The sequence below is a fragment of the Rattus norvegicus genome, chromosome 10 (genome assembly GCF_021556685.1).
Source record: "Rattus norvegicus strain SHRSP/BbbUtx chromosome 10, alternate assembly SHRSP_T2T, whole genome shotgun sequence".
Classification (NCBI taxonomy): domain Eukaryota; kingdom Metazoa; phylum Chordata; class Mammalia; order Rodentia; family Muridae; genus Rattus; species Rattus norvegicus.
In genome coordinates, this window is record NC_141543.1 from 76139697 (window position 1) to 76162500 (window position 22804).

General features: G+C 43.0%; 1 protein-coding gene across 20 annotated transcripts in view; it reads left to right on the forward strand.

Moving 5' to 3' along the window:
* The window catches only part of Bcas3 (BCAS3, microtubule associated cell migration factor), a 459006-nt gene that overhangs the window by 14086 nt on the left and 422116 nt on the right, over positions 1-22804 (forward strand). For all 20 annotated transcript variants that reach the window (XM_087573462.1, XM_087573456.1, XM_087573463.1 and 17 more), the window contains one exon: positions 5659-5765. In XM_087573462.1, coding sequence (XP_087429588.1) covers positions 5659-5765 — 107 coding nt within the window. The remainder of the gene's footprint in view (positions 1-5658; positions 5766-22804) is intronic.

The window sequence follows — 22804 nt, forward strand, 5'->3', positions numbered from 1 at the left end:
TCAACAAAACTTGAAAATCTGCAGGAAATGGACAATTTCCTAGACAGATACCAGGTACCAAAGTTAAATCAGGAACAGATAAACCAGTTAAACAACCCCATAACTCCTAAGGAAATAGAAGCAGTCATTAAAGGTCTCCCAACCAGAAAGAGCCCAGGTCCAGATGGGTTTAGTACAGAATTCTATCAGACCTTCATAGAAGACCTCATACCAATATTATCCAAACTATTCCACAAAATTGAAGCAGATGGAGCACTACCGAATTTCTTCTATGAAGCCACAATTACTCTTATACCTAAACCACACAAAGACCCAACAAAGAAAGAGAACTTCAGACCAATTTCCCTTATGAATATTGACGCAAAAATACTCAATAAAATTCTGGTAAACGGAATCCAAGAACACATCAAAACAATCATCCACCATGATCAAGTAGGCTTCATCCCAGGCATGCAGGGATGGTTTAATATACGGAAAACCATCAACGTGATCCATTATATAAACAAACTGAAAGAACAGAACCACATGATCATTTCATTAGATGCTGAGAAAGCATTTGACAAAATTCAACACCCTTTCATGCAGTTTTGGAAAGAATAGGAATTCAAGGCCCATACCTAAACATAGTAAAAGCCATATACAGCAAACCAGTTGCTAACATTAAACTAAATGGAGAGAAACTTGAAGCAATCCCACTAAAATCAGGGACTAGACAAGGCTGCCCACTCTCTCCCTACTTATTCAATATAGTTCTTGAAGTTCTAGCCAGAGCAATCAGACAACAAAAGGAGGTCAAGGGGATACAGATCGGAAAAGAAGAAGTCAAAATATCACGATTTGCAGATGATATGATAGTATATTTAAGTGATCCCAAAAGTTCCACCAGAGAACTACTAAAGCTGATAAACAACTTCAGCCAAGTGGCTGGGTATAAAATTAACTCAAATAAATCAGTAGCCTTCCTCTACACAAAAGAGAAACAAGCCGAGAAAGAAATTAGGGAAACGACACCCTTCATAATAGACCCAAATAATATAAAGTACCTCGGTGTGACTTTAACCAAGCAAGTAAAAGATCTGTACAATAAGAACTTCAAGACTCTGAAGAGAGAAATTGAAGAAGACCTCAGAAGATGGAAAGATCTCTCATGCTCATGGATTGGCAGGATTAATATAGTAAAAATGGCCATTTTACCAAAAGCGATCTACAGATTCAATGCAATCCCCATCAAAATACCAATCCATTTCTTCACAGAGTCAGACAGAACAATTTGAAAATTCATCTGGAATAACAAAAAACCCAGGATAGCTAAAAGTATCCTCAACAATAAAAGGACTTCAGGGGGAATCACTATCCCTAAACTCAAGCAGTATTACAGAGCAATAGTGATAAAAACTGCATGGTATTGGTACAGAGACAGACAGATAGACCAATGGAACAGAATTGAACACCCAGAAATGAACCCATACACCTATAGGCACTTGATTTTTGACAAAGGAGCCAAAACCATCCAATGGAAAAAAGATAGCATTTTCAGCAAATGGTGCTGGTTCAACTGGAGGTCAACATGTAGAAGAATGCAAATCGATCCATGCTTATCACCCTGTACAAAGCTTAAGTTCAAGTGGATCAAGGACCTCCACATCAAACCAGATACACTCAAACTAATAGAAGAAAACTAGGGAAGCATCTGGAACACATGGGCACTGGAAAAAATTTCCTGAACAAAACACCAATGGCTTATGCTCTAAGATCCACAAATGAGGTTGGGGATTTAGCTCAGCGGCAGAGCGCTTGCCTAGCGAGCGCAAGGCCCTGGGTTCGATCCCCAGCTCTGAAGAAAAAAAAAATCGACAAATGGGATCTCATAAAACTGCAAAGCTTCTGTAAGGCAAAGGACACTGTGGTTAGGACAAAACGGCAACCAACAGATTGGGAAAAGATCTTTACCAATCCTATAACAGATAGTGGCCTTCTATCCAAAATATACAAAGAACTCAAGAAATTAGACTGCAGGAGACAAATAACCCTATTAAAAAATGGGGTTCAGAGCTAAACAAAGAATTCACAGCTGAGGAATGCCGAATGGCTGAGAAACACCTAAAGAAATGTTCAACATCTTTAGTCATAAGGGAAATGCAAATCAAAACAACCCTGAGATTTCACCTCACACCAGTGAGAATGGCTAAGATCAAAAACTCGGGACCGCAATTGCTGGCAAGGATGTGGAGAAAGAGGAACACTCCTCCATTGTTGGTGGGATTGCAGACTGGTACAACCATTCTGGAAATCAGTGTGGAGGTTCCTCAGAAAATTGGACATTGAACTGCCTGAGGATCCAGCTTTACCTCTCTTGGTCATATACCCAAAAGATGCCCCAACATATAAAAAAGAGACACGCTCCACTATGTTCATAGCAGCCTTATTTATAATAGCCAGAAGCTGGAAAGAACCCAGATGCCCTTCAACAGAGGAATGGATACAGAAAATGTGGTACATCTACACAATGGAATATTACTCAGCTATCAAAAACAATGACTTTATGAAATTCGTAGGCAAATGGTTGGAACTGGAAAATATCATCCTGAGTGAGGTAGCCCAATCACAGAAAGACACACATGGTATGCACTCATTGATAAGTGGCTATTAGCCCAAATGCTTGAATTACCCTAGATGCCTAGAACAAATGAAACTCAAGACGGATGATCAAAATGTGAATGCTTCACTCCTTCTTTAAAAGGGGAACAAGAATACCCTTGGCAGGGAAGAGAGAGGCAAAGATTTAAACAGACACAGAAGGAACACCCATTCAGAGCCTGCCCCACATGTGGCCCATACATATACAGCCATCCAATTAGACAAGATGGATGAAGCAAAGAAGTGCAGGCCTACAGGAGCCGGATGTAGATCTCTCCTGAGAGACACAGCCAGAATTCAGCCAATACAAAGGCGAATGCCAGCAGCAAACCACTGAACTGAAAATAGGACCCCCGTTGAGGGAATCAGAGAAAGAACTGGAAGAGCTCGAAGGGGCTCGAGACCCCTTATGAACAACAATGCCAAGCAACCAGAGCTTCCAGGGACTAAGCCACTACCTAAAGACTATACATGGACTGACCCTGGACTCTGACCTCATAGGTAGCAATGCATATCCTAGTAAGAGCACCAGTGGAAGGGGAAGCCCTGGGTCCTGCTAAGACTGAACCCCCAGTGAACTAGATTGTTGGGGGGAGGGCGGCAATGGGGGGAGGATGGGGAGGGGAACACCCATAAAGAAGGGGAGGGGGAGGGATTAGGGGGATGTTTGCCCTGAAACCGGGAAAGGGAATAATACTCGAAATGTTAATAAGAAATACTCAAGTTAATAAAATAAAATTAAAAAAAAAAGTTGTTACTGACAGGCCAAAACTGACAACCTGAATTTTATTCCTGGAACCCACATGGTAGGACTGTCAACATTTTCTCTGACCACCACGCACCATACCGCCCTCCAGTAACTAAATACATGTAGTTAGGAAAAGCAGCGCTGGCTCCAGGCCAGTGGCGAATTATAAATGTTTTCTGCCTTATTTTTCTTTTCACCTTTTTCAGTCCTGGACTTTGAACTCAGAATCTTAAAGCTAGACAGGTCCTGTGCCACTGAGTCACCGCCCTGATCTGAGGTTTTGGAAGGACACTGTAGTTCTCATTTCTCTTTGTTATGATCTACTGTACTCTTTCCTAGTATTCTTGTCTTGTTTTTACTGATATTGAAGAAGATACAATTGAAGATTTCAGTTGGATGTATTTCTCCATTCATAAAGTAGAAAATGTTCAAGAGATCAGGACACAGACTAGAAGGATCTAAAGTCACAAGCTACACAGTGGTTGATCCTTTCAGAGTTGTATGGACAGTAAGGTCAGAGAACAACTTCCACCATATTGGTCAAACCCAGGTCTAAAGGCTTCGCAGCGAGTGCCCTTCTCCCTAGCCACCTCATTGGCCCCTCCCCCAATGGGGACAGAGTCAAAATAATGTACTTAGGCCTGGGAACTGAATACAACCCCAAGGGGGCTTTGAATTTCTCAGCTACCAGTTCACCATGTCCTTAGCCCCGAGAATGGTGAGACTCCAGGATTGCCTCACTAGGCCTAGCTTGCATTTCTTTGTTTAATAAGGAATCACTGAGAGGGAAGAATTTGGCCATTATCTCCTTCAACTTGGCTTTTAGTTAGAACAGAACATTCACTGTTAGCCAAGACAATGGACAGGGGCTGGTAGTAATTGTCAACTTGAAGAATAGAGAAGCACACCTCCCCACACCCGAACCCCACCCCCTCACCGTATATGGGCATCATTCCTGCCACTGAGGATTCTCCTGCTTAGTTAGTTTTAGGCAGGTCATTCCTTCACTAAGGTAAGGGCTCATGGGGAGGGAGTGAGCAGCTGGACACATTCTTCCCTCTCTGCTTCCTGCCAAGATCAGATGTGAGCAGCTGCTTGGTCTTCCTCCTGTCTTGATCCACCATACCCTTGAACTGGGAACTAAAGCCTTTCTCTGTTGTTGTAGAATATATCAGACCAACAGGAAAGCAACACGAGACAAAGGATGTTTTTCAGCTACACAGCAAGTTTCAGGCCAGCCTATGTTAGACTTGACTCTATCTTCAAAGGACAGGAAAACAAGCAGAAAATTAGGTGTTTTTTTTTTTAAAAAGTACAGTATTAACCCAGAGTAGTGGTATACACCTTTAATCCCAGCTTTCAGGAGAAGCAGAAGGATCTCTGAGTTCAAGGCCAGCCTGGATACCCAGGGCTATACACAGAACCTCCCCACCCCAACTGAAAACCAAAAACCAAAACAGTGCGGCTACCTGAGTGTTCAGAAGTCTTTCATTACTGTTGTCTTCTGCCTGGCTTCTTTGTCTAGTGTGTCTGTGTGAGTCCTTGCACAGTGAAGTCTGTAGTAATTCAGTGTTTTTCTTTGATGGAATTCCACTTATCTATGTACAATGGTCTGATCTTTCTTTGGTGAACGTTGGTATTGCTTTCATCGTTTCCTGTTTACAAATAATGCTACTATGAACGATCTATGCACTTTACCCCAAAGCTATCCCATGCAGTTTGGCTGTCTTTCTCACACCCGAAGAGGAAAAGGCAGGATGGGGATCATTTGAGCATTAACGCATTGGCCTAGCATGTGTGAGGGTTCAATCTCCAGTCCCACAAAACCCCAAACAAAGCAAAGAGTCACTGCTTCTCTAGTTTGCCTTAGAATTTACTATGTAGCCCAGGGTGGCTTATAATTTACAATGTAGCCAAGGTTGGTTTAGAATTTTGTGTCGTCCAGGTTGGCTTTGGTGCCCTTCAGCCTCCTACCTGTTTGATTTGCAGGCCAGAGACACCATTTTCACCTCTGACCTTTATAAACAATATATATATATATATATATATATAAACAATGTAGGTATGTCTGTGTATGTGCATTGACCCTAGACCTCAGAGGCTCTGTGGGGGCTGGGAACCCAACTCTGGAAGAGCAGCGTCACTGAGTCATCCTTCAAGTGCCATCATGCTTTTTATTGTCCAAACCTAATCTAAACATTAATAGGGGTAAAAAGTAGTTTTCTTGGTTCATGCTGTCTTTTCATTTTGCTTCTTTGTTAATCCTAATGCAGATACATCACGGAATCTAGAATTTCATGAACTGCATAGCACGGGAAATGAGCCTCCTCTGCTGGTTATGATCGGCTACAGTGACGGAATGCAGGTGTGGGGCATCCCTGTGAGTATACAGAAGGGTAACCTTCCTGCCCAGCATACGCTCTGCAGATGTGCTTACACGTTACTACCACCACCACCACCACCACCACCACAACCACCACCACCACCACCACCACATTATTGTTATTGTTATTGTTGTTGTTATTACTATTATGTTTTTTTGAGACAGGGTTTCTCTTTGTAGCCCTGGCTATCCTGGAACTCCCTATGTAGATCTGGCTGGCCTCAAATTCACGGAGATCCACTGTCTCTCTTTTCTCAGTCTTAGGGTTAATAATCCTTTACACATCAGTAAGACCTCAGGAGAGTTAGGTGGAGTCAGAGGCAAGTGGCAAGCAGGTCCTCCAAAGGATGGCGTTGCAGGAGTCGTGGGATTCATGGTACATGCAGGCTGTTTCTCTGTTTTCTAATTTACAGAGGAGTGCACTGAGACTTGGGAGAAAAGGGTTTTTGATTTTTGGGTTTTTTATTTTGAGACAGGATTTCTCTTTGTAGCCTTTGCTGTCCTGGGCTCTGTAGGCCAGGCTAGATTCAAATTCATAGAGATGCACCTGCCTTTGCCTTATGAGTGCTGGATTAAAGGTGTGTGCTACCACAGCTGGGAAAAGCTTTTGTAATTAGCAAATGTTAACAATATATCAATTGTTTTGTGTATATTAAAGAATTTACAGGGGTCGGAGAGTTAGCTCAGTGGTAGAGCGCTTGCCTAGCAAGTGCAAGGCCCTGGGTTCGTTCGGTCCCCAACTCCGAAAAAAAGAAAAAAAAAAGAATTTACAGGGACACAAGATGGCTCATCAGGTAAAGCTGTTTGTTGTTAAGCCTCACAACTTGAGTGTAGCTCCTGCCATAATCCCTACAGAAGAGAACTAACTCCTGCGAATTGTCCTCTGACAATTTCACAGCATGACATGCACATGCTAGCACACAGGCACCCCCGTCCACAAACGTATACAAATAAAAATAATATAGATAGTTTAAAAGAAAGAGCCCCATGAGGTTCTATGCCTTTAATCCCAGGCAGAGTCAGGAAGATCTCTTTGGGTTCAGGCCAGCCTGGCCTACATAGTTCCTGGACACCTAGGGCTACACAGAGAAACTCTGTCTCAAAAGAAAAATAAAGAAATAAGGAAATACCCCACTGGCCCCTGGAGGTGGGGGAACAGAGGTCAGTGGCAGAAGGCAGCCTTCCTACTCTGGTACCACTTGAATTTTTACCAAGTGAATTAAAATAAAACATTTAGGGGCTGGACAAATAAATGACTCAGCAGTTAAGAGCACTGACTGCTCACTCTTCCAGAAGACCTGGGTTCTAGTTTCTAGTCCCAGCACCCACATGGCAGTTCACAACCATCTGTAACTCCAGTTCCAGGGAACCTGACATTGTTTTCTGGCCTCTGAGGGCACCAGTCACACATCTGGTGTACAGATAAACATGCATGCAAGCAAATATTCATATTTGGAAAGTAATGATCATTAAACTTAAATCACTTTTATTTGTTTTCTGGGGTACTCTTGCAATTGGATTGTATGCATGAAAACGCTCTCTCTGTCACTGTTTCTATGAGGTACGCTGTCTCTTTCGTATGTTGGTGTTCATGAGCTTTTTATGGACTTTAATATTTGTATCATCTATTCTGATTTTTAACAAATAACAGTTTTTGAAAACTGTACAAATACCATAAATGTTCATAAATTTGATGTTAAAATGTTGTAATTTGGGGCTAGTTGTTGCAGGTTTGTAGTCTTACAAACTTACTAGTCTGAGGCAGGGGGATGGTAAGTTCAGGACCTGCCTAAGCAACTTAGTGAGATGCTGTCTCAGAAAAACAGTGCAGTATTGTAATGAACTTGAAGGGGTGTGTGTGTGTGTGTGTGTGTGTGTGTGTGTGTGTGTGTGTGTGTGTGTGTCTGCCTTGCTGTCTATGTATAACTTTGGTATTTTGAGACTACCTTTGCGATGCTGATCATCTTGTCAGTCTCTTTGAGCGTCACCTGCCTCAGGCTTGTGGGTGCTCTTTCTGTCTTTGCTTGGAGTTCAGGGATCTCTAATGCAGGCCACTCAGCCTGGCTCTGAAACTATATTTCATACCTGCCTATTTTTGTAGAGACATCTCCCCTCGTCTTTGAAATAGAAGTTACAGTGTATTGTAGGTTGGCCTTGAACTCACAGCAATCCTGCTCAGCCACCTCAGGGCTTTGGTCATTGCTATGCAAACACATTGGCCTGCTTTGCTTGGCTGAATTCCATATGTGGAGTTGCTGCCTCCAAAATGCTGAGTGCATTTATGGTTCAGACTGTTTTTGTTTTGACTTCATGTATGGCACCTGCCACGTGGGTCAGTGTTAGACGATGGTGTGGAGCCTTTGGAGCTCGAGGTCCAGGTGGCTGTAAGCTGTCCAGGTATAAGCCTGGGCTCCTGGGTCCTGGAGAAATAGCCAAGGAGCAAGAGTTCGCGTAACCTCCGAGCTGCCCCTCCCTCAGCTCTGCCAGAAGGATATATTTGTATTTTTGTTGTTGCTTTTTCTGATGCTGAGGATTGTGCTTGGATGCGTGGCAGGTAACCACCCTACTACTGAACAGTATGTCTCCAGCCTCTGACTCCTTTTCTTGTGATACACATGGAGATTCTCGAGGGTAGTGATTGTCATCCTTCTAATGTACGTGGCAAAATGACATGTGAAGCAAGACAGGAAATGACTCAATACTAAGTTTGCTTCTCAACCTCCAAGGGCTTTTTGTCATCAACAGATGGTGTTTAGAAAAGTGCCGGGATCAAAGGCATATACCACAGGGCTTGGCATTTTTATTTTGCCTTTGTTACTGTTCCCTTAGGTAACATGATCTTTCATGAAAACAGTCACTGGCCATATCTTACTTTAGATTTAATGGAAGTGGGAACGCTCTAGAGCAGCGGTTCTCAGCCTGTGGGCTGTGACCCCTCTGGGGATTGAACAACTCTTCACAGGGGTCAAAAATAGTTCAATGGTCGAGGTCACCACAACATGAGAAACTGTATAAAAGGGTCTCAGCATTAGGAAAGTCGAGAACCATTACTCTAGAGTATAGAATTTGACCTAATTGACATTATGGTAACAAACACATTACACTCTTATTTCTTTAACATTTTGATCTGAAAAATTTGTTTATGGGCCTTCCAGATGGCTTATCAGGAAAAAGTGCTTGCTACCATGCCCTAACTGTGGAAGGAGAAACTACCGCCCACAAGTTGTCCTGTTACCTCACATAAATGCCCAACACACACAAAAAAATGAATAAATAACAGTTTCAAAAACTGTGTGTGACCCATTCTGGTCACGGGAGTATCATGTCACACACTTAGGGATGAAGAGTTTGTGGGGGCAGGAGAATGCTGCTGGCTGCCAGGAGCAAGCACTTTTTCTCTTTTGCTCCCCAGTGATGTGGATAAATCCTAGGACCTTTTTCATGTGGGACAAGTATTCTGGGTGTACCAGCAGCTCCATTCTTGTGTTTAGTTCATGCATTCAAGGCCTTGCCTTGTTTATAACTCAGGAGCAAACACATGGGTTGATTGGTCTGACTTCTGTATTCTTAGGGAAGTGGCTGCATTCCACTCCACATGCTTGTTTACAGGCAGAATGAAGGGTGACGTGACGGTCCAGTCGGCTTAGTGGTGTTGACTGGATGGAGCACATTCTTCTCGAGCTGGAACTCGAGTGGCTCTGACGCCCACTTGTTTGGGTTATAATTACAGGTTTTACTCTGAATAGTTTCAAAGGCAGTTTGCCTCATCTCTGAATATCTTGAAAGTATTTAATCCTCCACTCCCCAGCTGTATTTGGGGAGGTCAGAGTGTCTTCTCTTGGACTTGCCCCTGACCGGTTGAATGCTGGTGAGAAAGAAGTGCGCTCATTTTGGTCGTGCAGAGTTTTTGGGGTCATTCTCAGACATTATCCTAGGTAACATTTTCTGTGAGGTCAGTTGCTCTCATTTGAATGGGAAAGTCCCTCTGCTTATGAGTGGGCCATTATATTTTTAATCTAGTTTAGCCTGATCTTAGATTCACAGCCCAATCCAACAGCTGTGTGTCATTACTTCCCAAGTAGGACAGCAGAAAATAGACCATGGCAGTAAAGTAGTTCTTATTGTCATTTGTAAACCTTTTTTTTCTTTTCAGCAGTGGAGGTTGATGAGGGCTTCCTGTCTGTGAGGCAGCCTCTGCTGCTGTTCTACACTTGGAGACGGTCCCTTCAGTCACCACACACTCTCTGAAGGGCTGTTCTACACTTGCACACGGTCCCTTCAGTCACTATACAGTCTCAGGATGGAGCCAGAACTCATTTGTTCCACAGTCCTAACCTACACAGTTGGGGAATTTATGCTGGTCAGAAAATGTCTTTCACAGACCTTAACTGATGTCAGTTGATGCTTTTCAGACCAATCCTCACTGTGAGTCACTGTGCTTTCCATGTGCACACTGTTACCATTTGTTGATTTTATTCAGTTATGAGTGTCAGGGCCTCATGGATGCTAGGTAGAGACCTATTCATGAACTGTACCCCTGGCTTCTGTTTGCTGATTTTATGTCATTCTCCTAAGTGTGGGTCTCCGAGTGAGAGATTGTGCAGGACTGAGGCTGCTCCTTGGTGGTAGAGGACATGCGTGGTAAGCATAGGGTCCCCGTCTGAGTCTCAGTTGACCCAACCATCTCCCAACATCAGGTTAAACTTCATTTTTTAGAATTTATTTTATGTATATGGGTGTTCTGCCTGCATGTATGATTGTGCACCACACCTGAAGAAATGGCTGGGCACAGTGGCCCATACCTGTAATCTGGTAGAGGCAGAGGCAGGAGGATCAGGAAGGGCTTCATTACCTTGCTACATTACTAGTTTGAGTACTGCCTGAGATCTTTTAAAAACAAAAGCAACCAGAAAAAGGAACATTTATTTTTTGTCTTTGTGATTGCAGAGTTAGGAGAAAGCCTTTAATAAACACAAATTTATAATATAAAGAATTAGGATTTTGTCAGGTAAGCTGTACATGGTGGCTTGGTCATGTATTTCTAGATGTTTCATGAGGTGGGGCAGGAGGATCATGCGGTCACAGTTAGCTTTGGGAAATGAGGAGGGCTTTATCTAGATTAAATTTATGAAAGGCCGAGGTCGGAGCTGTTGGTTAGCCCTTGCCTCGCGCCCCCTGAAAGTTACAGTGAGCTGAGATAGGACACGAGATGGATCAGGAGACTTGTGCAGTGATCTTAGCATCTTAGCATGATCTGGGCAATAGAGATGGAGTATCAGGATTTAAAGTCATCCCTGGCTGCTATTTGAGTTCTGTGAAGCAGCTCATTCATTAATGCATTCACTTAGCAAAGATTTATTGATTGTTCATTACATGCCAGGCTGCATTGAGGTGCTGGGAAAACAAGATGAGCAAAACAAAGTCATTTTGGTTTTAGACTTTCTATTCTGGAAAATGGGGAAGAGAGTTAGCAAATGTGTGTTCTATGTAGATGCTGGCCAGAGTGATGCTAGATGTGTACAGGAACTCAATCTCAGATGAGCAGAAATGCAGACCAGTGTGGTGCAGGTGAGTGTTTGCAGGAGGGTCATTCAAAGGCAGTCAGCTGCTGGGAATGTGCTTCGGATGAGAACAGGAAGGTGGTCTGCGCTGGAGCTTTGTGGCCATGTGGTCAGGAGGAGGCCATGGGCAGGAAGTCAGGTACCCAGGAGGCAGGAGGCAGGAGGCTAGTAAGTTCCTGGCTAGCCTGTGCTGTATGTAGCAAAATCCTGTTTTGGGAGAGTGTATTATACCCAAGTGATTATAGTGGGTTAGGACTTTGGTACCATTACAAGGACTTCAAAAAATTTGCATATAGATCTAAGTTGAAACACATCTAACATCTGGATTAGATTAGCCCACTAAAATTTTACTATTCTGGGGCTAGAGAGATGGCTCAGTGTGTAAGAATGCTTACTGTTCTTTCAGAAAATCCCGTTTGGTTCTCAGAATCCACGTATTTGCTCACAGCTGCTTCTGATCCCAATCCCAAGGGGGTTGGAATCCTGCACACATACAGTGCATATAAAAATCACAAGGTACATATATACATACATTAAATAAGAAATACTATGTTTTCTCTACTGTATATATATTTTATTTACTTATTTATGTGTGTCTGTATGTATGTGTACACGCATACTAGAGCATGCCTGTGGAGGTCAGAGGATAGTTTGTAGAGGAAGGTAGTTATCCTATTATATGGGTCCCAGAGATGAAACTCAACATCACGCTTGGTGGCAAAGTACCTTCACCTGCTGAACCATTTGCCAGTCTTTCTGGCTTATATATTAATTTTTTTGTGTGTATGATTGTTTTGTCTATAGGTGTGTCTGTGAGCCAGGTGTGTGCCTGGTGCTGGAGAAGGCCAGAAGAGGGTGTCAGACCCCTCGAGACTGGAGTCACAGGTGGTTGTGAGCGGCTGTGCTGGCTGGAAGTCTCTGGAAGCCAGTTCTCTTAACCACCGAGTCACATCTGCAGCCCTAGCTTATTCTTATGTGTCTCACTCAGTGTCTTCCAAGCAAAGGCAGACATCGGCTTGAGTCCATATAATTAGTATTATATGTATTTTCCACTATTCAGGATTTAGCTTAAGTTTCTTAAGTAAAATTTACACATACATATATGAGTCTCCGCCCACCCTTTTGTTTTCTTAGTTAGCTTAGGCTAGCTTTTAACTTACTTAGTTAGCTTAGGCTAGCTCTTAACCTACGGTTCCTTTGCCTAACCTCCCACATGTCGGGGTCACAGGAGTGCACACTTCTCCTGCCTCTCTCCACAGCTCAAGCCCTGAGTTCTGACAGGTTCTTGCATCTGGGAGCCCAAATCTCTGTCAGGATGAAGAATAAGCTGGGTGGGGATGCTCAGCTGTGATCCAGCACTTGGGAGGCAGAGGATTCCAGAAGTTTGAGCCTATTCTGGGCTACATAAGGAGATACTGTCTCAAGGAAGAAAACGGTGGTGACCATGCCATTGCTCAAGGAAATTCCCTGTCCTGCATGAACTTAGGTTCCACCCTTCTGCTCCTCCTTTTGTACTCATGTGTACCCCACTGTAGATTACTTTCTTTTTTTTTTTTTTTTTGGTTCTTTTTTTCGGAGCTGGGGACCGAACCCAGGGCCTTGCGCTTCCTAGGTAAGCGCTCTACCACTGAGCTAAATCCCCAGCCCCGTAGATTACTTTCTTATACCCTTTGGATTATTTCCTCTGTGGCATTTTTTTTTCAACATGGAGAGTCAATCATGTTGTTTCTTCTAATTCTATTAAAGTTTCTCACTTTGACTACTAAAAAGAAAAAAAATTATTTGTATGTTGGGGATTGGCCCTAGAACCACATGCCAGGCACTCCACCACAAAGCGCACCCTTCCTTTCCCCAGTTCGTAGCCATGGAGCCCCAGCTGACACACCTCGGATCCACACCCCCAGACTACACCCCAGAGCCACATCCATAGCCTACACCTTAGAGAGCCACACCCATAGCCCACACCCCCAGAGCCACCTCTATATCTCACACCCCTCAGGGACACACCCAAGCCCCACCCCAGGGAGCCACTTGTACTGCCTACACCCTACAGACTAGAGCCACACCCACAGCCTACACCCCTCACAGAATTACACCCATAACCCACATCCCACAGGGACACAGCCAGGGAGCCACATTTACAAAACAACACCTTAGAGAGTCTCACAGCCCACACCCCACAGAACCACACCCACAACCCCTGCACCTCTCAGAGACACCCTAGCCCCACCCTAGGGATCCAGGCCCACAGCCCACATCGCAGGGAGCCACACCTACTTTCTACACCCACAGCCTATACCCCAGGGAGCCACACCCACAGTCCATACCTGCCACCCACACCATTACTGGTTTTCAGTCTCTGGTTGTTATGAATATATGAAGAACATATGAAGTCTTGGGGAATTCTAGACTTACGCATATGCACCGTCTCTCTCAGAAAGCTACCTATGTGTGGGTTTGCTGAGTCATGCGCTTGGAATGTGGTTAATTTAACAAACTTGTAAAGCCTTTTCCAAGGTTACTACCTTTTTACATTTCTTATAACAGTGTATGAATTGTTCTACATCCTTACCAATGTTTGATGTCATCTGTCTTCAAAATTTTAGTATTCTGATAGATGGTAACTTGAGAATTTAATTAGATTAACTGTTTCCCTGATGACTGGTAATATTGAGAACTTTTTGTGTGTTTTTCCTCATGTGGTTTTTAGTAAAGTTCTACACAAAAATTTTCCCATCAAGAAATGTGTTTTTTAGGGACTAGTGATGGCTCAATGCTGAAGAGAACTGGCTGCTCTTCCAGAGTACCCGGGTTCGATTCCTTACACCAACATGGTGGCTCACACCTGTCTAATTCCTGTCCCAATGCTTCTGACACCCTCACAGACATATGTGCAGGCAAAACATCAATGAACATAAAGTATTGAAAAGAAAACAATGTGGTTTTTTCCTTACTGCTAACCTAAGAGTCCCCGTCCACACCGGGTCTTAGAGGACATTGCAGGACTTTGAACAGGGAAAGGCACTGCTGATTTTAGAAGTGAGAAAGTTATGGGCAGAGCAGATTTCAGTGGCAGGATGATGAGTCTGATTTCAATGTGCGGACCAGTCTGGTGAGTGACATGTTTGTGTCGGTCATAACAAGGTTACATGCAAAAAACAGTACCTGCTCTGTCTGCAGACTTCCGTCCTTCTACTGTGCACAGCGTCTGGCTGTATTTGTGGTTTTTAGAAGTGTTGGCTATTTGTGCTGTCATAAGAAGGCTGTGAAGAGCATAGTGAATATGATGTAGGCACCTTATAATGTTTACAGTGATATTAATTTCTATCGTTTGCATACTTGGTCCCTTTATGATTTTGTTACTTTTTATCTTTTTAAAAATTTTTACTATATATATTTATTTATTTTATGTACACGAGTGCCGTATCATGCATGTGTACTTGCATGCCAGAAGAGGGCATTAGATCCCATTACAGATGGTTGAGAGCCACCACGTGGTTGCTGGGAATTGAGCTCAGGACCTCTGGAAGAGCAGCCCGTGGTTTTAATCACTGAGACGTCGCTCCAGCCCCCTTGTTTCTTTTTCTTATTGGAAACTTATTGGTAGCTAGGACCGCCCACATGACCGGTCCAGCTCAGGCTGGTTTTGTTTCTGTGGATGGCCTTGAACTTCTGCCCTAGTACTGAGATGCAGGCCTGACCACTGTGCAGTGTTGGGAATTCCATTCAGGGCTTTGTGCATGCGAGGCTAGCATTCTACCAACTGACCTATACCCTAGTTCCCATTTCTGTTTGTGGGTTTGAACCCAGGACCTGGTATCATGTATCAAGGAGGGCCATTCCTAGCTTCTGTCTTCTGTCTAACTCAGAGAACTTACGTTTATTGGAGCATATTTGTATTAAATGCTAATTGTAGGCAAGGAATAGGATATTGAATTTTCAGGGTAGAAATGTGATTCCTGGGAGTAGGCTCATTAATACTCCTTTAGTAACAGATTCTCAAAGCTGTTGTGCTGGTTAGAATGAGAGTGGCCTTTATAGGCTCATGTATCTGGATCCTTGGTCTCCAGTTAGTGGAACTGTTTGAGAAGGATTAGGGGGTGTGGCCTTGTTGGAGGAGATGGGTTGCAGTGTCACTGGGGATGGGCTTGAGTTTCATTCCCAGTTAGCTCTGTCAGCTTGATGTTTGTGGATTAGATGTGAGCTATCAGCTATTGCTCCAGCACATGGCTGCCTACCTGCTCTCTGCTCTGATTTTCAAGGGCTCACCAATGGAACTGTAAACTCAGTTAATTTTTAATTTTTAAAAAAAAATAAAATTGCCATGGTCATGATGTTTTATTTATTTATTTATTTATTTTTCTATTCTTTTTTTTTTTTTTTTTGGTTCTTTTTTTTTGGAGCTGGGGACCGAACCCAGGGCCTTGCGCTTGCTAGGCAAGCGCTCTACCACTGAGCCAAATCCCCAACCTCATGATGTTTTATTTTTAAAGATTTATTTTTACTTTATGTATATGAGTACACTGTAGCTGTCTTCAGAAACACCAGAAGAGGGCATCAGATCCCTTTACAGATGGTTGTGAGCCACCATGTGGTTGTGGGAATTGAACTCAGGACCTCTAGAAGAGCAGTCAGTGCTCTTAACTGCTGAGCTATCTGTTTAGCCCTAGGCATGGTGTTTTTGCCTCAGCAATAAAAAATAACTAAGATACTGTTATTAGTAGAGTAAGATCTTGTAGTGTCAGAAATAAAAAAAATTTAAATCATTATTAGAACTGAGCCACACAGCTCAGACCTATAATCTCAGCACTTAGGCTGCTGAGGAAGGAGGATTGCTGCAATTCAAGACCATCTTAGATTATAGGCGAGACTATGCCTCAATAAACCAGAACAAACTAAATAAAACATGCCCACCCCAACAACTCATTGTATTGATATCCTGCTAGGAGTTTTCACTGTTTAGGCATTGGGTTGGGAGGTTTGTTGGAAGAGGATTATAAAAAACCTGGGGTTTAGAAGTCAGTTCTTCCAATGTCTTGGCTAGGGTTGGTGCTGTGATATGAATTGGCTTTATAACAGTGATAACAGTAATAATAATACCAACAATAATGTGTATACGTACATGCATATGTGTGTGTATGTTTGTTGTATTATGTATGCATGTATGTTGTGGGTTCATGTTTGTGTGTTGCATGTGAGTGTGTATGTGAATGTGTGTGTGTGCAAATGCTCATACAGATGTCTGCACTCAGAGGCCAGGGCAGGACTTTTGGTGTTTGTCAGGATAACACTAACTGGAACCTTATGTTTAGAATAGGCTTGCTGGCCAGCGAGCTCTTGGATCCTCCTGTTTCCTGCCTATAATACAGTCACACACAGCATACCTGGCTTTTTACGTGAGTACTGAGGATCGGAACTCAGGCCTTCCTGCTTGTAGAGCTAGTGTTCTGTCCACTCTGGGCCGTCTCATTAGTCTCTGGCATAACATCACTTTTGAAGAAATAAAATTTGAGTGCCTGTAATTCCAGCTACTCAGGAAGCCAGAACTGGAAGGTTCAGAGTTTGAGAGACCTCCCAATATTTTTTTTTCACCTATGTCAAAGACTCAAGTAGGGTTGGGTGTATGGTATACACAGGTAGTCCCAACATATGGTGGTGCGGAAGAGGATTGTGAATTTGAGGCCAGCCACAGTTAGATGGTCAAGTCTGTTATAATACAAACAAACAAACAAACAAACAAACAAACAAACAAACAAACCAGGAAAGCTAACAAGGGGCTAGACAGAGGTTAAGACATTGGCTGTTTTCACAGAGGACTGGGGTTCAATTCTCGGCACCCATATGGCAGTTCACAACTGTCTGTGACTGCAGTTACAGGGGATCTGACACCCTCACACAGACATACATGCAGGGAAAACACCAATGCACATAACATAAAATAAATAAACAAACCTGGGTTTGCTAGTGTAGGTTTACCACAGCTACTTTGGGAGTTTGAGGCCAACCGGCAATTTTAGAAAGATCCTGTCTCAAAACAAAAGCTACGAAAGTATCTGGAGATGTTGCCCAGTACATGCAAGACCTCCATCTGAATTTCCACGACCACCCAAACCAAGAAACTCCCAAAATACCTTGGTAAACTCTGGATTTTTTTCCTACACATTTTTTTCTCTGTTTAAATGGCTACTTAGGTTTCTTAACATATTTATAAATATCTTCTACTTTAATAAAGTCAGAGATAGTATTCTTTATAGTACTTGAAAGGTGCTGGTTGTGTGGAAGTTACTTGTGACACTCTCTAGAGCCTCAAATGTTATTGAACTTTTTTTTTTTTTTCCTAAGCCAGCCTTTCCCTCTAACCCATACTGGTCTCAAACTTTTGGCAGTGGTCCTGCGTAGCCTCCCAAGAGCTGGAGTTAGAGGCATGTGTCACTGTGCCTAGTTCTATTTGCATGTGCTTCGGATCCTGGACACTAGGTGTCACTGCCACATCGATGTATGGAAAGCAGGACCAATTGCCCTGAAGCTTTAAGTGAAGCTTTACATACCAAAAACTTCAGAGTGAACACGTGAGGGCATATTTGAGGTAGAAAGCAATTAGTTCATTATTTATTAGAAGCTATATGCCAATAGACCTCGCCACGTTGAGATTGTTAGCCAGGAAACGTTTTTATAGGTTTCATTTGGGAGTAATATTAAGTCGGTGATTTGAGCGCATTGGTAAGCAGAGGTTTGGAATCCGTTCAGGACGCTTGTGCTGTTGGTGAGCACAGGGCTTGTTTGTTCTGTACTTTTCTTGTGGGAAGGAGAAGTGATGGGCAGGTCTGAATTGGGTATAGAATAAAAGCATAGATGAAGGAGCATGTTGAATCTGCCCAGAATATTTAACTGAAATAGTTTTCCTATATTTTTCTTTCTTTTACTTTTTTTTTGAGCCAGACCTTCCCTCTAACCCATACTGGTCTCAAACTTTTGGCAGTCGTCCTGGGTAGTCTCCCAAGAATTAGGGTTATAGGCATGTGTCATTGTGCCCGGCTCTATAATATAATCTTAAAATTTTTATTAGTTTATTTTATTGAAAGTATACAAAATAATGAATGTCATTTCTGGCATCTTCAGACATGTATCCTTGTCCGTCCTTCCTTCCTTCCTTCCTTCCTTCCTTCCTTCCTTCCTTCCTTCCTTCCTTCCTTCCTTCCTTCCCCTGTAGTATGATTCCTAAGGCGGTATTTTAGACAAGCTCACCTGTGTGTTCTAATAGCATTATGCAGATTCCAGTAATTTGATGTAGGCTGGCCGATACTTCGAAATTGAAATTTATCCTAAGTTGGGATCTTTCTTGAATGAGAGCCCCCTTCTTTTGCTAAGAATATATGTATAATTGGTTTTTGCTTATTTGTATATGGATTTGTGGTATATGTTCTTGAATGTGCATGAGTGTATGTTTCCCTGGGAGAGCATGCAGAGGCCTGAGGAGAAAAAAGCCATGGGCTCTTCTTCTCAGTTGTTTCTTTGTATTATTGCCTTGAGACAGGGTCTCTTTTGAACCAGAAGCTGCTGTTTCAGCTCTACTGTCTGATCAGGGAGGTCTCAAAATCTGCCTGTTTCTGCTTGTTAATGTTAGGAGGAATGGGCATGCGGAAGTGAATACTTTGAAACAGTACAATTGAGAAGGTTGGAGTGGCTGTATGAACCAGGCATGCACATGACTACCGCTTACCAACAGTCTGTGGCAGAGAGATGCTGCAGTTGGAGTCTCTGAACCTGAGTTCACACGATATTACCACCCACTGCAAGGGTTCATTTCAGTGCTGTATGTGGGGCTTCGATAAATGTGCAGTGACATGTGTCACTGAGCATTGTTCACTCATGTCCCCACACCTTGAATAGAGGCATCATCAATCTCCTTGTTCCTTGACATTGTATTTGGCATATGTCTTTTGTCATACTTGGAGTGGCCACTTCAGATTGGTTTCTGCGAGCTTCCCTGTGTCTTCTTTCATGGATGATTATAGTTTATACATTTTGCTCTTTGGAGTATCACAGTTAATGTCGTATACCATTGTAAATGTAGTTTATAATGCCATAAGCTATGTAAATGTCACATTTGTAGCTTGACTTTTTTCTTGTGTATGTGTGATCGTGCATGTATGCACACAGACAAGTAAGTGGAGCACACTGGATGAAGTTTTAAGGATTCTTTTCTTTCTCATGTAGTTCCCTCCCCTATGGGTAAGACAGTCACTGTCCTGACCACAGATTAGCTTTGCAGTTTTAAACTTTTTTCTTTAAAGGTATTTATTTTGTGTATGTGAGTACACTGTCACTGTCTTCAGACACCAGAAGAAGGTATGGGATTCCATTACTAATGACTGTGAGCCACCATGTGGTTGCTGGGATTTGAACTCAGGACCTCTGGAAGAGCAGTCAGTGCTCTTAACCACTGAGCCATCTCTCCAGCCCAGCTTTGCAGTTTTAAAACACAATATAAATGTATGCAGCATGGGGGTTGGGGATTTAGCTCAGTGGTAGAGCGCTTAAGGCCCTGGGTTCAGTCCCCAGCTCCGAAAAAAAGAAAAAAGAGAAAAAAAAGGAAAAAAAAAGTATGCAGCATGGAATCTTCCTGTCTTGTCTTTTGTCTTCTGCTCAGTGTATATTTTAGGTTCATCTCATTCAAGCTGTAGTAAAAAGAATGAATTAGAGGCAATCAAGTTTGTGTGCCTGAGTGACTGTGATGTGTTTATGACAGCTGCTTAGACCAACACTCTGTGTAATGGTGTCACATTGACTTCTGAGCACCTTCCTGTCTGCCTCCTGGCACACATGTCAGGCTGTCTGAGTGGTTTCACATTAACATCTACCCCAAGGAAGATCTTTGACTACAGAAGTGTTAGTTGCAAATAGAAGATACCATTAGAGCAGCTTCAAAGGCCTGGTACTTAGATTGGTGTGCGCTGAAGTCATGGCTGGGGCTGTGAGGTCTGTCTGGTGCAGCCGTGCATAGCCACGGGCCACATGCTGCCCTCCTTTCATCCTCCTCTGGAAAAGCAGGCTGGAGGGAAAGGGTCAGAGCTGCCTCAGTGCTTTTTCAGTGTGTGTGAAAATTTGGAAGTATGAAAATATGAGTAACAGCTCCATTCATTATTTATGTTCTGTGGTTTTCATACTCTTCCTGAGACTCACTTCCTTTGCTTCAGTTTTGTGTTTTGTAGTTAGTGTCAAGACCAAAATACAGACTGGCCTGCTGTCTCCTTCATGTGGTCAGCAAATATCTGTTCTTTAAGTTGTAAGTTCTCACAAATACACATTTTAGGTGGTTTTTGTGGTTTGTGTTTTCTTCCTTGTTGGCACACAGAGTCTGCTGTGGAGACACTGACTCTGGCATCAGCCGAATCATTTGTGGTTGGGCAGCAAAAATAAAATAGCAAATGTATTCCCCTCTTGCCCCCAGTCCAGGCAGGCGTTTGCAGGGCTGCCCCTGACCTGCAGGGGTGCATTCCTCCACCTGGCTAAGCTGAAAACCTGGGGCAGAGCCGCAGCGTGGAGCACTGGCCACACCTGGTTACAGCAGAGCCTCCCAAATGAAAGCTGTTAGGTTGGCTTTGAGGTGGCTTCTTACTGTGATGCCAAGGCAGCACAAATTCTCCAACTGTGGTGATCCTCCTGCCGTAGCCTCCCTAGCTGGGTATTACAGTTATGTGTGAACTATAGGAGATGCTGGTGTCTTTTGAGGTTGAAAGTTTTGTGCAGTCTTTCTCCTTTTTCTTTTTAATTTTTGTAGTGAAAGCATAATCCCATGGTTCATGGAAGGATTGGTGCAGATACTGCACCCCCTTGAACACATACACAATTTGTTGATGCCTCTGTCTCCTTTTTAAATATGTGCAGTTTTTTTTGTTTTTTGTTTTTTGTTTTTTTTTTTTTTGGAGATAGAGGTTTCTCTCTGCAGCACTGGCCTTCCTGGAACTTATTGTGTAGGCCAGGCTGGCCTTGAACTCAGAAATACATCTGCATCTGCCCTCTGGTGCTGAGATTAAAAGCATGCACCACCCCTGTCTGGCAAACTGAGGTACATACATATAACCCAGCTGTGTTCTATAGGTCATTTCTGTGCTCTAAAACAGCATAGTTAATGTCAAGCCTATATTAATAGTTGTTAGGTGTAATGTTACAGTAATAACAAAGAAGGTGTTGGTGGTCAGTACAGATGTGCCCACACCTGCTTGGAGATGGTGTTGGAGTGCGGAGGATGCCGTGGGCACACTGGACCGACTGTACAGCAGCAGGGTAGCACGGGTGCTGAAGCAGAGTCTGTGAGCTGCTACTATTTGCTTTGTGATTGCTCGGGTTACTTAATGGCTAATTAAAATCTCCTCGAGTCTGTCGCACTGAATGCCTGGTCAGCCTGCCTCAGATCCCACACAGCTGGCATTATAGGTATGTGCCAGCTCATGCCTGGCCATTTTGGCCTCTTTACAGAGTTATGTTGCTATGATGATGCCTGCCATTGCCTTACCCATAGTGATATATATCCATTTCTCCTTATTGCAAAAGGTTTTTGTTGTTATCTTTCAAGGTAAACTATAATGTTATAGTTTTCCTTTTAAGTAGTTTTATTCAGTTCAATTAGTGTATGATTGTTACCAGTTTGTAAGTTGATAATAACACAGTTGTCTTTATGTGGAATGTAAGGGACTTCTTGTTGCTTTATGAATTTTAAGTATTTTTAGGTTTATTTTTTATTTTATGCTTATGGGTGTTTATCTGCATGTTTGTATGTGCACTGTGTGAATGCCTAGTGTGACTATAGAGTTGAGAAGAGGGCATCCAGTCTTTTTGAACCAGAGTTGAGTCACCATGTGGATGTGGGGATCTGAACCTGTGCCCTCTGGAAGAGACAATGGTCTTAATCTCTGTAGCCCCAAAACTGAAGTTGTGAAATATAAATTTTTTTTGCACTCTTTCCTTTCTTCTGTAATTTTTGCTTTTCATCTCCTTCCCCCATTTGCTATTAGGGAAGCATTAATAGTTTTCAAGTAATTTTAGGTTTACACAGGAATTAAGCTGAAAGTAGAGGTTCTGTACCAACCTCGCTCCGTCTTTCTGTTAGTAACATCTCCAGGGATTGCGCTGCACTGTTCCAGTAGATGAGCCAACATTACTTCGTTTCTTAAAGAATTTTTATATTTTTATTTTGTATGGCTGTTTTGTCTGCATGTAAGTCTGTGCACCACTGAGTGCCTGGAGCCTTTAGAGGCCAGAAAAGGGTTTTGGGTCCACTTGGACTGATGTTGACAAAATCCTGTGAGCCACCATGTAGGTGATGGGACTTGAACCCAGGTCCTCTAGAAGAATGGTGGATGCTCTTAAACACTGAGTAAAGTCTGGCAGTGGTCTTTTCTTGTTCTTTGAGACAGAATTGGCGGAACCCACTATGTAGACTAGGCTGACCTGGAACTGACAGATCTTCCTGCC